At 45.1% G+C, this 14356-nt stretch overlaps 1 protein-coding gene across 1 annotated transcript in view; it reads right to left on the bottom strand.

The window, feature by feature from the left end:
- Window positions 1-1822: 1822 nt before the first annotated feature.
- The window catches only part of bop1 (BOP1 ribosomal biogenesis factor), a 71563-nt gene continuing 59029 nt past the window's right edge, over window positions 1823-14356 (bottom strand). The window contains exons 11-16 of the mRNA XM_035428174.1: window positions 6179-6311; window positions 5684-5864; window positions 4765-5053; window positions 3778-3862; window positions 3548-3655; window positions 1823-2787 (exon numbers count right to left, since the gene is read on the bottom strand). Of these exons, the coding sequence (XP_035284065.1) occupies window positions 2634-2787; window positions 3548-3655; window positions 3778-3862; window positions 4765-5053; window positions 5684-5864; window positions 6179-6311 (950 nt within the window). The 3' untranslated portion in view covers window positions 1823-2633. The remainder of the gene's footprint in view (window positions 2788-3547; window positions 3656-3777; window positions 3863-4764; window positions 5054-5683; window positions 5865-6178; window positions 6312-14356) is intronic.

Genomic DNA, 14356 nt, shown 5'->3' with positions numbered 1-14356 from the left:
TATATTTTATTAATTTAATATTTTTACACTGTTGCATACATATACCACTACATGAAATAATTTGGCATAGTTTATGGAATATGCTAGTAATTCACAGATAATGAACTTCTGATATTTTGGATTTCCTGTAACACTCACCTTTGCGATTTGGGCCTGAAGCTAAAAGCTCATATCCTTATGCTTGTTCTCCGGGTCAGGGGTCCTGTGATCATTAAGGGATCAGGTTTAAAGTTTAGAATAGCAGTTCCCAGAAGGGACGTTTCACACGGAATTTGTTTGTGTCCCTTCGGCTGGGAACAGAAGCCCACCTCAGCTTCTCTGCACTCAAGTGTCAGTCGGGACTGGAACATGTGCAAGGCATTCGAAGGGCCCGAGCGGCTCTGGAGGTAGCCCGTCCGTCAAGAGAATCTATTACTCCCAAAAAAATGCAAGATTCACAGCCTGTTGGCAATTTAATTTAAAGCCTTCCCTAATTAAAAGAACGGGGCAGTAGGACATCCCATAGCGTTGATTAAAAATGATTTTATGCATGTCTGTTTTTCTCTCCAGTGTTCAGGCGCAAGCGAGTTGGGAAAGAGGAAACATCAAAGAGGGGGACAGCTGTGGACAGCCACTCCAGCGGTTTCTCCGGCTACAGCCCCCGCCAACTGATGAATGCGGTAAAGGAAATGGTCCTGGCCATTTCTAAGAACTTCAGGAAAGGAGCACATTAAGTAGTGCACAGACACACAAATATTATTTATGGAGAGCAGTTGTTTCAACACTCATACGCCCCTTCTCAAGGGAATGTCATCTTAATGCACCAGTCAAATGTTTAGCTCCTAATGATCAAATGTATGTTTATGAAGAAACCACCACAAAAGCCCAAGCATGTGTGGTGCTTGGTAATATTTATCAAAAAAAAAAAATATGTCAAACTAATGAACTAGTCCTTGGTGCACTCACATAGACACAAGCACACACGCACGCACGCACGCACGCACGCACGCACACACGCACGCAGACACACAAACACACACACACACAGAAAGGCACTTGATACTTGATACATACTCTAATTTTAAAGTTTAAAAAGTTTACTACTTTAATGCACATTGTGGAGACTTTGTTCATAACAGCCTTTGTACCTGTGAGGGCCTGTGTTAGCCTGCATTCATTTGGTACAGAACAACTCAGGCATAGTTGCCCTTTATCAGGGGAGAAGTGGGGGAGTGCTTATGGACTGCTCTATACACACTTCTGCACAACAAAAAGCTACATTCCACTTGTCACCAATCACAAGCATAAAGACACATATTCCAACCAACACTTGTTGTGAAAACACAACAAGTGGGAAGCTGACCAAGCAGGAACTGGGGCTAAATTATGTATGAGGCAAGGCACAGAGTCACAGTCTGAAAATGATCGACAGCATTTACTGTCCATTACTCTGCCCGAGTGTGAGTCTGACGCGCTGCAGCAAACCATCACGCGAGTGGAGTAGCAGAAGCGTGGCAGGCTGTGATTAAGGAGCTCCCCCCCCCCCCCCCCCCCCCCACATCCCCCCTGTCCAGTGCAACCCTAGGCCCACCCCCCCCCCCCCCCCCCCACTCCCCGAAAGCAGAAGTGTTATTTGGTCTGTCGAGACTGGCGAAGTGCAGGTGCGCAGTCCTGGCTAAACAGGACACATAATACGCTGCTGTTTTACCGCTCGCTTCTGGGGTCTGCTGGGGGAGAAGGAAATCAGTCCTATTCCCACAGCCCTTCCTGCGTATGTTTCTTAGCGCGAATTCACCCGCGGTGACCCGCGGCGACACACAAACAGAAAAGAAAGACGACTTCGGACGCTTCAGGGAACACCACGTTTAATTAAAAAGCATAATTCTCTCTCTTTTTTTACGAAACAGGAAAGGTCTGGTGTATTTAGCGGGTAAAAAACAATCTATCACCTACTCCGTAACATCACCGACACCAGGCCTGCGGAACTTCAAATTGATACGTCTTCCCTTTTTTAAATTAAAGGGGAGAACTTGCACATTTATTTGCCGGGAAGCAGTTGTCAAGGCTAGCAACAGCTACGGTCTGGATGGCTGTTTCCATTGGCACGCTTTTCTACGAACATCTTACTTTTCATAAGGGGTCTCGGAATCCATGCATTTGTGGTCGGGCTTTATGTGCTATGCTCACAGCAATGGCAGCTGCGTATTTCAGAAAGCTGGAACAGGCTAGCCTTGTCCAGACCTGGGTCGGTGTGTGGAAGCAAACTTTTTTTTCTGCCTCCACAGAAATGTCCTCTCTGGGATGCGGCTCTCTCCGCTCAGGCAACAATAGCTTCTGCGACTTTAAAATCAGGAATAAATGAGAAATACAAAGGCCATTTTATATATAATTTGCTCTACTGTCACTGGACTTCCCTGACAGAAATGAACAAAACATGTTTACATCATCACTCAAAAGACAAGACACTAATCTAAATTTGAATGGGGGGCACTTATCAGAAAATTTTCCCAGTCCTCCTCAGACGGACTTGGTTACAGCAGCTTTTGTGCGTGCAAACTAGTGACATCCAGAGGAAGACTGCTCATCCCAGGCTTTTGGGGTACAGTCAGAATCGGTGAGTGGCGCCCCCTAGTGTGGAGCACCAATGAGGAGGTCTAGGAGAACAGGCGGATGGTGGCGTCGGCTCCAGAGGAGAAGACCCAGGGCTGTGTGGGGTGGAAGGTGACGTCCAGGACACCCAGGTCGTTGGTGACGGTGTGGCCCTTCAGCACTTTCACAGGGACAATGAGAGGATTCTGGAGCAGATCGCTGTAGGGACGGACAGGGGTCAGAGGTCAGCGGGTCAGTACACCTGCTGTTGCTTCATTTCCCTTTACAATTTAGCAGTGTGGCAGGTGACACAGACTACAAGTCATATCATCATATTTGTAGAACCTCAAAAATTTATGCCAATTTTTTTTAATGACTGAACTTAATACCATAAGAAAAAGTCAGGCAAGTCAGACATCAAATGCAACGTTTAACACGAATCTTTTGATGACTAGTCTTTACTGAATGTACATTTCACTAGCATGCGCAAAAAAATCATAACCAAGTTAACTGATAAAACAGGTGAGCAAAGACAGATCAATTTAGTGTAGTATGGAGAAAATGGGAGCTGTACACAAAATTGCCTCGCAAAATTGCCTGACTTCAGAAAATCAAAAATTAAAATCATATTACTTTGAACTGGTAAATTGAGTATAAACTACACACATAATTAGCAGGTAGTGCCTTTGGTCCTTAAAATCTAAGTGAGGGCTTGAGGGCTACACTAGTCATAAAAGCACAACAGTATACAAACATGGCTCACAGCTAATGCTTCAGCAGGTGTTTCCGAGACTGAAAATGGAAAATATCACTGCCGCTTTGGTTCAAGTACAAAGAGCCCTACTAGCGTTTTGGTTCATTCCACCGTTGACGCTTCCCTACCAGCTCTCAAAGAGAGCGTCTGACTGCTGAAGGATCGGCGTGGGGTGGACCGAATGTAGAGGTGACGGCGGCAGACAGACTGGAGAGGGGGACTCACTTGTAGACCATGCCGTGGCAGACGATCACGCTGCCGTCGTCGGAGGCGGAGGCGAAGAGCGGGTAGCGCCTGTGGAACGCCACCCCTCTCAGGGCCTTCTTGTGGTGCCTGGCCAGTTCGGGGGACGACAGAACGAGTCAGGACCAACGAAAGACAGGCCTCGCATTGCTAATCCCGTGCCTCGGCCGAGCAATTAAAAGGCGCTTTACGTTTGGACGGCCCACACTCACCGGAGAACTTTGTAGGGCTTTGTGGAGAGGTCCAAGTCGAACCAGGCCAGCCGGCTGTCGTAGCTGCCGCAGATCACGTTGTCGCCTGCGGGAAATCGCCAAGTCAGGCTGGTTGGAGCGCACCTCAGGCACGCAGATGTGTGTCACAGATAATCGAGCCACGCTGAGCCGAAAACTTAACAGAAAACGCTCCACTGACAGCGTGACACTGTATTAAAAAATGATTATATAACCGCTTTTTTTACAATTTTTTTTTTTTTTTAAATCGCTCTCCCTTTTCAGTTCGGATTTTTTGCATTTGGAAGCCAGAGCACCAACCACTCATCAGATGCACCTGTCCTTTTAGTAGTATTTTCCACACTGTACCACAGGAGAGCTAGCGGCAGTCAGAAATAATTTATCACTGATGACAAGTGGTAATATGGAGGTGCTGGTAACCCCGTTACGCAGAAATAACCTGAGAAACCCTGCAAGACCTGGGCCAGCCTGAGCCCAGTGGGACCTGTTTGCCTTTCGTTCAGCATCGCTCCATTTCTCCCTAATATTCATGATATTCTTAAATATGGCCTGAAAATTACACCATTCATCAGACTGTCTGTAAAACTGTGAGACAAATGGTGGAATACAAAGACAAGGATAAACCCAGATTGTAACGTCTAAGCTATTGAGCCTTAACCAGCTTAAGCGCCTTAACCCGCTCAACCGTTCAAAAGCCCAGCTTGAATCAGGGTCAGGGCTTTATAGTTATATCAGCTTCAGCTTTTTGCCATATATGAGCTTATCTTGGACAACTATCTGTCCCTTTCTAGAAACGACAAGTGGACCAGTGTTAAGCACAAATACAAAATATGTTAAAACAGGAGTACAAGATATTATACAAATACTGGAGTCTAGCGTCCCCGCCAGTCATGGATGATCATGTTACAAGTCCAGTAGAATCATAAACAGATAAGCCCAAGGGACAGAATAATCCACAAGATAACTGACCTCCGGGGTGGATGGCCATGCTGGAAATCCACTTGCAGTTGGCCGTGAGCTTCTTGGTGAGCTCCTGCTTGATGAGGTTGTAGACGCGGACGGAGCGCTGCGTGGCCACGAAGAAGTAGGGCCGGATGGGGTGGAAGGACACGCACTGCACCAGGCCCTTGTTCTTGCTGAAGGGGTTCTGCGAGCGCCGCTTGCTAATCTGGTGTATGAGCACCTGCAGGCTGGTGTTGTCCGGCAGCACGCTGGCCAGGTAGTCCCCTTTGCCGTGCCAGGTCACCTGCCTGACCGCCTAGCGAAGGGGGAGGGAAGAGAACAGCTTTATTAAAAACACCGCGCGGAGACATCACTTCTCGCTTCCATTTGTCAGTTTCATCAGTAACGGGCTCTTCGTCACGCACGTGCGGCTCATTAAACAGCGACGGCTCCAATTCGCCGCGCGGAGGGAAAACGCGGGGCGATGGCCGCTTAATGTCATGATTACTCCCAGGTTGTGAATGGACGCGCGACGCTCAATGGGTCTGAAGCCACATTTTCCTATATTTTCCCTTCCTTTTTAATTGGAATGCTGCAGTTCCCGTTTTCATTTCCATATGAAAATGCAACCGACGACAATTTTCCGAGCTCTGCCAAACAACAGCCAAACTGCTGCTCGTAGGTTATAAAACCGGTCGAGACGGAAAATAGTCTCGACGTAGTCAAGCATGCAGAGGTACCAGTAGTTAGTGTGCAGTGTAAGTGCTAATCATAAAAACTGGATGGAAAATCTAGTCTTGAGCGCCTAGTGGGCGTCATAGCCCTGGATGGGAAGGACTGATTATGTGGCTCATCTCTCTGAATCAGACTGTGATTGGCTCTGATGTGTCACACGAGGGACGTAGGCCAATGGGTGGAAAGTGCGCATTGTGTTTGTGTTGAGCACCTTCGGGTGGCTGATGATGAGGCGGACTCCCTTCTCGTGGTCCTTCCCCTCGGCGGCGGCCCACTGCACGGACTGCGCCTTCTCCTCCTCCGGCTCCACGTACGAGGAGACGAGCTGATCGGTGCTGCTGCAGACGAGCTTGTCTCCCAAACCCGGGTTCAACACCAACACCGTCTGGTTACTGTGGAGAGACCCAGGCAAACCCCTTAGGCCAGTGCTTCCTTACCCTGTATAGGTTTTCATTCCAATCCAAACAGAGTACTCCTCATACAACAGCGGGTAATCTCACTGAGCTGCTAATTAGTACAAAGAAGGTGTGCAAAATCAGGTTTGAAATGAAAACCTACAAGACGACAAATCCCCAGGAACAGGGTCGAGGACCACTGCCGGAGGAACTCGAAGGCATTCCCCCAACACAACAAAACTTGTGGAGAGTTTTTGGACTTGTAAGCAGTGTGTAGAAGCCTGGAGATAAGGGCCAATGGCGGGTCTTACAAGGCGAGCGCCACCAGGCAGATGGCGGGGTTGGGGTTCCACGCGATGCTCTTGACGGCTCCGCCCACCTCGATGGTCTTCATGCAGCGGGCCGTGCTGACCTCCCAGAGGCGCACGGTGCAGTCGTCAGAGCCTGGGGTCAAACGGCAGGGGGCGGGAACGCACACTCAGAGGCAGCTGGGTCACCTTACATTAACAACCTGTGTGCTGGTGTGGACCAGCGAGTTTATCAGCTCATACCACACCGCTACCACCCTCACGGCTGGGGGCACAGCTGAATTTGCTGCTGAAAGGCTCAGCCGGACAAGAAAAATCATACAAATTCAACTTTTTAGGACGGGAATGACCACACCTTAGGCTTAGACATATGATCACTCCAGCAAGGAAAAAGGAATAAATGATAACTTCACTAAGGACACAATTAACCCTGGCAATTCAGTAGTATTATTTAAATGTGCTCTAGGTTTTCAACAGTTTTTTCTGAGCTATTCAGGAACCCACTTGCCTAACACTGCATTACAGCAGAAGATATTCTTACTTGTGTTTTCTAAAGTAAAACGTGTGGAAGGTATGTGACCTGTTTTTTGCTGTAGCAGGGCCTGATGGGGGAATAGGAAAGGACAGAGGAGGAAATGGATGAGAATGCAGGGAAGAGTAGTATAACAGGCCTTAGAAATAGTCCAAAAGACCATATGAACCATACCAAATGTGGGCGCACGAGGTATCATTTCTGAATATTGTGTTTATAACGTGCACCTCATCAATCTGTTTGGCAAACGGAGGGCAGGATATGATTTTACTGAAGACCACACTGGGGACTAAGACCGTGATGTCCATAACCGAAGGTACAGGGACTGGGAGAATTATTGTTTTTTTCCAGGCAGTCTGCATTTTTGGACGAGAACTGTATTAATAACTGTAGGAAATGAGTATTGTACCTTACTGAACCTGTGTTTTGTAGTTGTTCCAATGACCATGATATGCACTTTCATACATTGCTTTGGATAAAAGTGTCTGCTAAATAAATGTCATGCTTATGCTTATGGAATCTGTACATGTTCTAAGTATCCATCTGCATCAAGCAGTACAGTTTATTTATACAGCATTTTTTACTCAAGATTCTCAAAACACTTGGAACTGCTTTGGAACCAAATACAAAATGGCTACCAACAATCGTTACAACCACCCGTGAGATGATTTGTCCCATTCTATGAATTAAATGTCTAGTGCATGAACAAATGTACATAAAACCAAAGAAAACATTATATTAGACCATGGTGAAGTTTTTCATTAAGTTGTTTCAACACAATCTTGGAATAAGGATCACATTGCATTCCAAAATGGGTCTGACAGCCCTGTGATGTACCACATCAGTTTGTTCAATTAGATAAATGATTTTCTGTTGTTTTCTTAAAGGTAAAATATGGTGTTCCACAGGAGCCAGTGCTTGGATTGCTTCACTTTTCTCTGTATATGCTCCCTTTGAAATACCAGTCAGAACAAAGTGTGAAGTTTCACTGTTGTACAGATGACACAGTCAAACATCTCAGGAACATCTCAGGTATGGCACTACAGCTCTCTCAGAATAATATATTGCTGATGATAACTTAATTTTCTGCTTTTGAGCTCAGATAAAAATGGAATATTGATGTTAGGTCCTAAAAATGAAGAGGATTTATAAAACTTTCCTTAAACCTTGAGGATACATTAGCTGGACCAAATGTGGCTGTGAAATACCTGGGTGTTCCCATTGACTCTGGTCTCACTTTTGAAGCCCACATTCACAGTGTCATTTGTGAACTGTTGCTAAAATCGCACACTTCTAATCATTGGAGGATGCAAAGAAACTGCCTGCTCCAACACTTCATTAAAGAACCTACAGCTGGTTCAGATTTCAGCTGGAGGTATTTTGACTGTCTTGTCCCGATGAACCCACACCCTGAGCTGGGTGAGAAGAGGAGTCCGGTTCCTCCGAAGGTTTCTCCCTACATGCCATTCCGTTTCCATGCCATTGTCCACTTTCGCTTGCTTTGTGGGTTTCAGGCTGGGGCAGACTGTGAAGCGTACAGTGATACACTATTTGTGAAATCTTGTTATAGAAATTAAAATTTGAATTTAAATTATTTGGAATCATCTAATCAGTGGTATATCAGTGGTATTAGACAATTAGATGGGGGATGATGATTTGTAATTAGCCTCTACTTACCAGCAAAGTGTCATGCAATTATACCTGAAACTTGGTTGGCTGTAGGGGTCATATTGTTTTACAAAGAAACTTCCAGAACAACATTTATAAAGGTCTTCCCAAGGATCATGCGCAACAAATTTCATGCACTCTAGGGCAGCGAGATCGCAGTTTCCCCAACAGTCATATTTTACATGCAAATTGAGAATGACTGTTTTATCAAACCATGTTCTTTTGTCTAACAATCTGAATTTAACAATTCGTACATGGCCACAACCATTGACGTGTACCAAGTTTAAAATATACTGGACTGGAGATATATGGTTATATTTTCTAACATAATATTACATAACGGAATGCTGTAAAGGGGGATGTGCATTCTGGCAAAGGGCATATACGCAAAATATCAGTCCTCTGCACGGTACAGTTGATTTATGGGGAAATAAAGTTTTTAGGGCATCCCTCTGCTTCATATCCGACCTAGCTTCATATTACCTTTTAAAAGGCCCCTTGGGCTTTTATACTTCAAATGATCAGTACTTCACCTGACAATTATCAGTGAATGTGCATTTAACTGAACCCTGAGAATAGCTTCAGCATTGCTGGAAAAGGCCATGGAGTATTTGGAAATGAAACCCAAGGAAAACACTTATTGGATGAATCACAAAATAAATACAAAGCCTCCTTACAAAGCAGATTTATGCATGCTGAGAACATGCCCGCAAATTGTCTTTTTTTCAATGTCATAAAACGATTACTTGAGGTGGAAACTTTAAAACACAACGGTCTGTGTTTAACCAATCTGCTTCATGTCGCAGCCCACTTAACACTTCTTCAGTTTAAGCCCTTAGAAAACATCCCTGGGCAAAACTGGCCTTATCATGTTGCCATGGTAATCTTTGTCATTCTAAGACAAATTCCCATTCTAATGAACTGAATCCCAAAACTCTGTTCTTTGTTTATTTTGGCCAATGAGGAATAGAACTACAACCCTCAACAAAAACGAAGGCTCCCGATATCAGCCCGACTGCTTCTCGGCAGTGCAGAAACCCTGGTGAAAGTATTTGATTTTATTTCTGTACCTGCACGCCCCATAAAGGAAAGAAAAACAACATGGAAACGTTGGCGTTCTGGTACCAGCACTGCCGGAGGGCGGAGCCTAACTGACTCTAAAACCATAATCACTTTTTAAGTATTAAGCGCTTCGGGGGGACAGATATAGAAAGAGGAACGGTTTCCGAAGCCCGCGTCCTGCCGGTGGTTTTGAGAGTCCCGTCTGGAGCACATAGCTGCGGTCGCCTGTGGAAATGTACCGGGACGGGACGGGACGGGCCGGTGCAGCGGGGCGAACAGACCCGGCGGTTTGGAGAAGGACGGGCCCGTGTGGAACACCCGTTGCCTCGCGTTCGGTGCGTGTCTGGGGAGGCCCGGGCTCGAGGCATCTCCCCATTGCTCCTTAAAAACTGTCGGCATGACAGCCTGCGGACATAAATCCAAGGCACGGCCTCTGGAAACTATGATATTTTTTTTTTTTAAATGCGAGGGGAAAAAATTAAAATTTATGGTCTTTCATCAAGCGTGCAGTGGTTTCGAGTTGTAAAGATTTTTTTTCCCGCTGTTTATTTTCAATCTTGCCTCTTTTTACAGCCTGTGAGGAACTGCAAGCTCCTCTGGCCTCCGTCCAGAGAAATGAAACAAGATGTCAACAAGTAGCACTACTGTCATTAATATAAATGGAGGCCGGGGACGAACAGAGACACTAAACTGAACGCTACACAAACAGAGCTTCCTGAATTGAAGAATATTACTATCCACAATAGTCGGTGTCCAGGAAGTTCTGTATGTGTAGGGTTAAGTTCACCATCAAGAAAGTAAGAGGAGGCTGGGGATAAACAGAGACAGTAAACTAAACACTAAACACAGTAAAATAAAACTTCTTGACAGAATACAACAAATATCAGTATTCACAATATTCAGTGCATTGTGTCAGAATTCAGGAGGCTCATTCTGTGCAGTGTTCAGTTCACTCGGTAATGCAAATAGAGGCTGGGGACGAAGAGACGATGAACTGAACACTACCCACAGACAAAACTTCCTCAACCCTGACAATACACTGAACACTGTGGACGATAATAACACTTTACACACACTTTACAGGGATTGCGCATTATTTGGACGCACAAAGAAATCCCCCCTTTTGTCTTTTCTGTTTCCAGCGGAATATCCCACTCCTTTTCTCGTCGTGGTCCTGAAGTACACTGTGTGCCCGGGCTGCCTACTGGTGACCCCTCGTACCGTGTTACGTTGCCAAGCTAATTAGCAGTTGTGTTTCTAAGCAACACTCGGGTTTTCCAGCTATGTCTAAATTTGGCAGGGTTGAAGGACTGGCCAGGGACGTTCCCAGAGCATGGCGTAGACCTCCGGCAATCCCAGAGGCTAAAGGGGGGCAGGTTTTCGGCCCGCCTGAACGGTCGCTCTACTGAACAGGTCATTCGAGCTAAAATGGTTGAACCCTTGTCCTCGAGTCAGGTCAAGAGAACAGCCCACCGGATTGGCAGCCCAGTGTAACAGAGGGTATGAGACAGCAAAGGGTTAAGTTCCCAGTTAGGGAGAAAAAAAACAAACACAAAAAAATTCCCGCTCGCAGCACAGACGGAATCCGGTAGCCACCGCTGTAGGGGAACGGCATCATTACCCTGGGCCGTGACTGGCCTCTGCGTCCGGGGTTCACACGAGAGCCGCTGCCACGGAACACCGCAGCACGTCCCGCTTCGTCCGCATAATTAGCCTGGAATGCCAGTGCCATTTTGTTTACCCCTCCCTGCTTGTGTGTGTGTGTGTGTGTGCGCGCGTGCGCACAAGGGAGTGTGTGTCCGCGTGCACATTGCGATTATACAGCTTGTCCGCTCCGTCATGCAGCTCGAACGATGTCACACTCTGGCTGCTACAGCCCGCGCGCTACTGAAGTGAAGGCGGCAGATAAGGGTTAGAAGCATGTGGGGCATACAGCCTCTGTGATTACAGGCCCAAAACCATGGCAAATGACTTTATGGCACTGCTGATGTTTCCTGTTACACACACATTATACTGGAATCGTTGAGGTTTTTACAGGCTTTGGCTTTGTGTCATCAGGACAATATTTTCCAAATTAGGTTTTAGCAACACTATAGTGAATTTTACAGAAATAGCTGGCATCAGTGGCCCCCTCCCCAGGAACAACAAGCAGCCTTTATAATACTACTAATTCAATCAGGATTGAGCCACAGAGGGTTCATGCATTTTAATAAACGTAAGGCTCGACTGACATGGAATTAATTATCTTAAAACTTCACACAATAAGAAAACAAATTGGGGGGGGGGGGGGGCTGGAGTAATTTATTATTTCAAATAAAAATTCCTGGGAGGTTGTCAAGTGCTGTTTTTACTGTGGGAAAGAACGTTTTATTACTAGTTTAATATATTTTACAGCGAGACAAAAAGAGTAGCACTGACTGTAGTGGTTTTGTGTCTCAGATTTATTAAGTCCTTTGTAATGGAAGGCTTAACAGATGCTGCCACTAAACTGCTGTTATCTTTTCCGTAGTGTCCCTTGTTCCTGAGTCTTTGCCATGTGACACATCAGTCTGTGACCATGGCCACTCCCCATTCTGTTTTTGTTTTGGACTAAGCAGCATTAGATTACCTCTGTCACCATGTTAAAATCATCTGTGCAAAAGTCAGCACACTGTCACAGGAATATCAGTACCACTTGTTGCCTTTGATGAAGCCATTTCCAGGGCCTTAAGAAGACAAAGCTTGCAAGAGCTCTACAGTGAACCCCCTCAAAATGATCCCACAACGGAACTGAACACTTTTATGAAGGTTATGAAGCCAGGAACTTCCTAATTCAAATAGTTTGATTTGATTGAGAACATTACTGCAGAGTTTTATAGCCACTGCAGCTATACTATTATATAGTTAGCTTTTCTGCAGCAGTGCTGTGACTCTGAAGAAACAGGCAAACTCACTGTATTACTGGGATATTGTAGCAATGTGCTAACTCTCACAGTAATGCTAAACACTGTAGCAATGCGTTAACTCTCACAGTAATGCTAAACACTGTAGCAATGCGCTAACTCTCACAGTAATGCTGAACACTGTAGCAATGTGCTAACTCTCACAGTAATCCTGAACACTGTAGCAATGTGCTAACTCTCACAGTAATGCTGAACACTGTAGCAATGTGCTAACTCTCACAGTAATGCTGAACACTGTAGCAATGTGCTAACTCTCACAGTAATGCTGAACACTGTAGCAATGCGCTAACTCTCACAGTAATGCTGAACACTGTAGCAATGCGCTAACTCTCTCACAGTAATGCTGAACACTGTAGCAATGCGCTAACTCTCACAGAAATGCTGAACACTGTAGCAATGTGCTAACTCTCACAGTAATGCTAAACACTGTAGCAATGCGCTAACTCTCACAGTAATGCTAAACACTGTAGCAATGCGCTAACTCTCACAGTAATGCTAAACACTGTAGCAATGTACTAACTCTCACAGTAATCCTGAACACTGTAGCAATGCGTTAACTCTCACAGTAATGCTAAACACTGTAGCAATGCGCTAACTCTCACAGTAATGCTGAACACTGTAGCAATGCGTTAACTCTCACAGTAATGCTGAACACTGTAGCAATGCGCTAACTCTCTCACAGTAATGCTGAACACTGTAGCAATACGCTAACTCTCACAGTAATGCTGAACACTGTAGCAATGTGCTAACTCTCTCACAGTAATGCTGAACACTGTAGCAATGCGCTAACTCTCTCAGTAATGCTGAACACTGTAGCAATGCGTTAACTCTCACAGTAATGCTGAACACTGTAGCAATGCACTAACTCTCACAGTAATGCTAAACACTGTAGCAATGCGCTAACTCTCTCACAGTAACGCTGTTGCACTGAAGCAAAGTGCTTATGTTCTCAAATTATTACTGTGGTGAACTGAAAAATGAATAATACAACAACTATCTTAACATGCAATGGACAGTTTGTATAAAATCAATAACTCCATGAATTTAAAAGGCCGCTCATCATAAAATTCAGTGCCAATCAGTTTGGATGTGCACATGCAGTTTGAGGAAGTAAAAACAACTCTTCTCCAAAGACAAAAAATTTTAGCCACCATTCCAGCGGTCTTGACGTGTAAAGCCAATCATGTCTTTCCTCTGACTGGCGGCAGGTAGAAACCATACTTCATTAAAGAAACATTACATGACAACATCAGTGAAAAAAGTCAGTGTCACATTCAACATCCTTATCTGCATCTGATGCAAAGGGCACAAGTGAAGTTGGGACTTACAGCCTGTTTAGTACACTTCAGCCAAATCTGGACTACATTTCCCAGCAGCACCTCGACAAAACATGCCATTGCTTTGAGTCTCCTGAGCTCACCTCTTCGTTTACATAAGCAGGCTGCTACTGACCTCACCAGTCGCTTCAAATGTCATCCCCAATAAGTAAATCTGGAAAGCCAGACAGGCAGCTGCAGCAAACAGGAAACTGTCTGGGGAGCTGTAGCCATTTTGGAACGACATGTTTCAAACTGCTAAATGAACAAAATCATTTGGCTTTTTTGGCCATAAAAAAAAAAATTAAACACACTGAGTCAAAAGTGCTTATATTCATCCAAAGGGCAATCCACTAACAGCACTACTGCCATGAATAATGACAATCATATGTGTGTTGTGCTCTTCAGCTGTCAAGATTGCTGGTCTCATGGAACTGTCAACTACTGTATCACACTTAATGAACTTAACACCAACACTATGACCGTCCCCCTAAGATTTACAGAATACAGAAAGTTTGGCTAGCCATTCAATGCATTTTAATAGCCCTGTTGTATTTCTTATTTTAAAATACATACGTTTAATACCATGGACAATGACACTATTGTCCCCCAATATCCTTCAAGGTATCTTTTGTCTTTAAGAGCTGCTTCTTCAGAATCA

Source organism: Anguilla anguilla, chromosome 8 (genome assembly GCF_013347855.1).
Source record: "Anguilla anguilla isolate fAngAng1 chromosome 8, fAngAng1.pri, whole genome shotgun sequence".
Lineage (NCBI taxonomy): Eukaryota > Metazoa > Chordata > Actinopteri > Anguilliformes > Anguillidae > Anguilla > Anguilla anguilla.
Note: the sequence above shows the minus strand (reverse complement) of the source record. Positions and strands in the feature narration are given on the sequence as shown.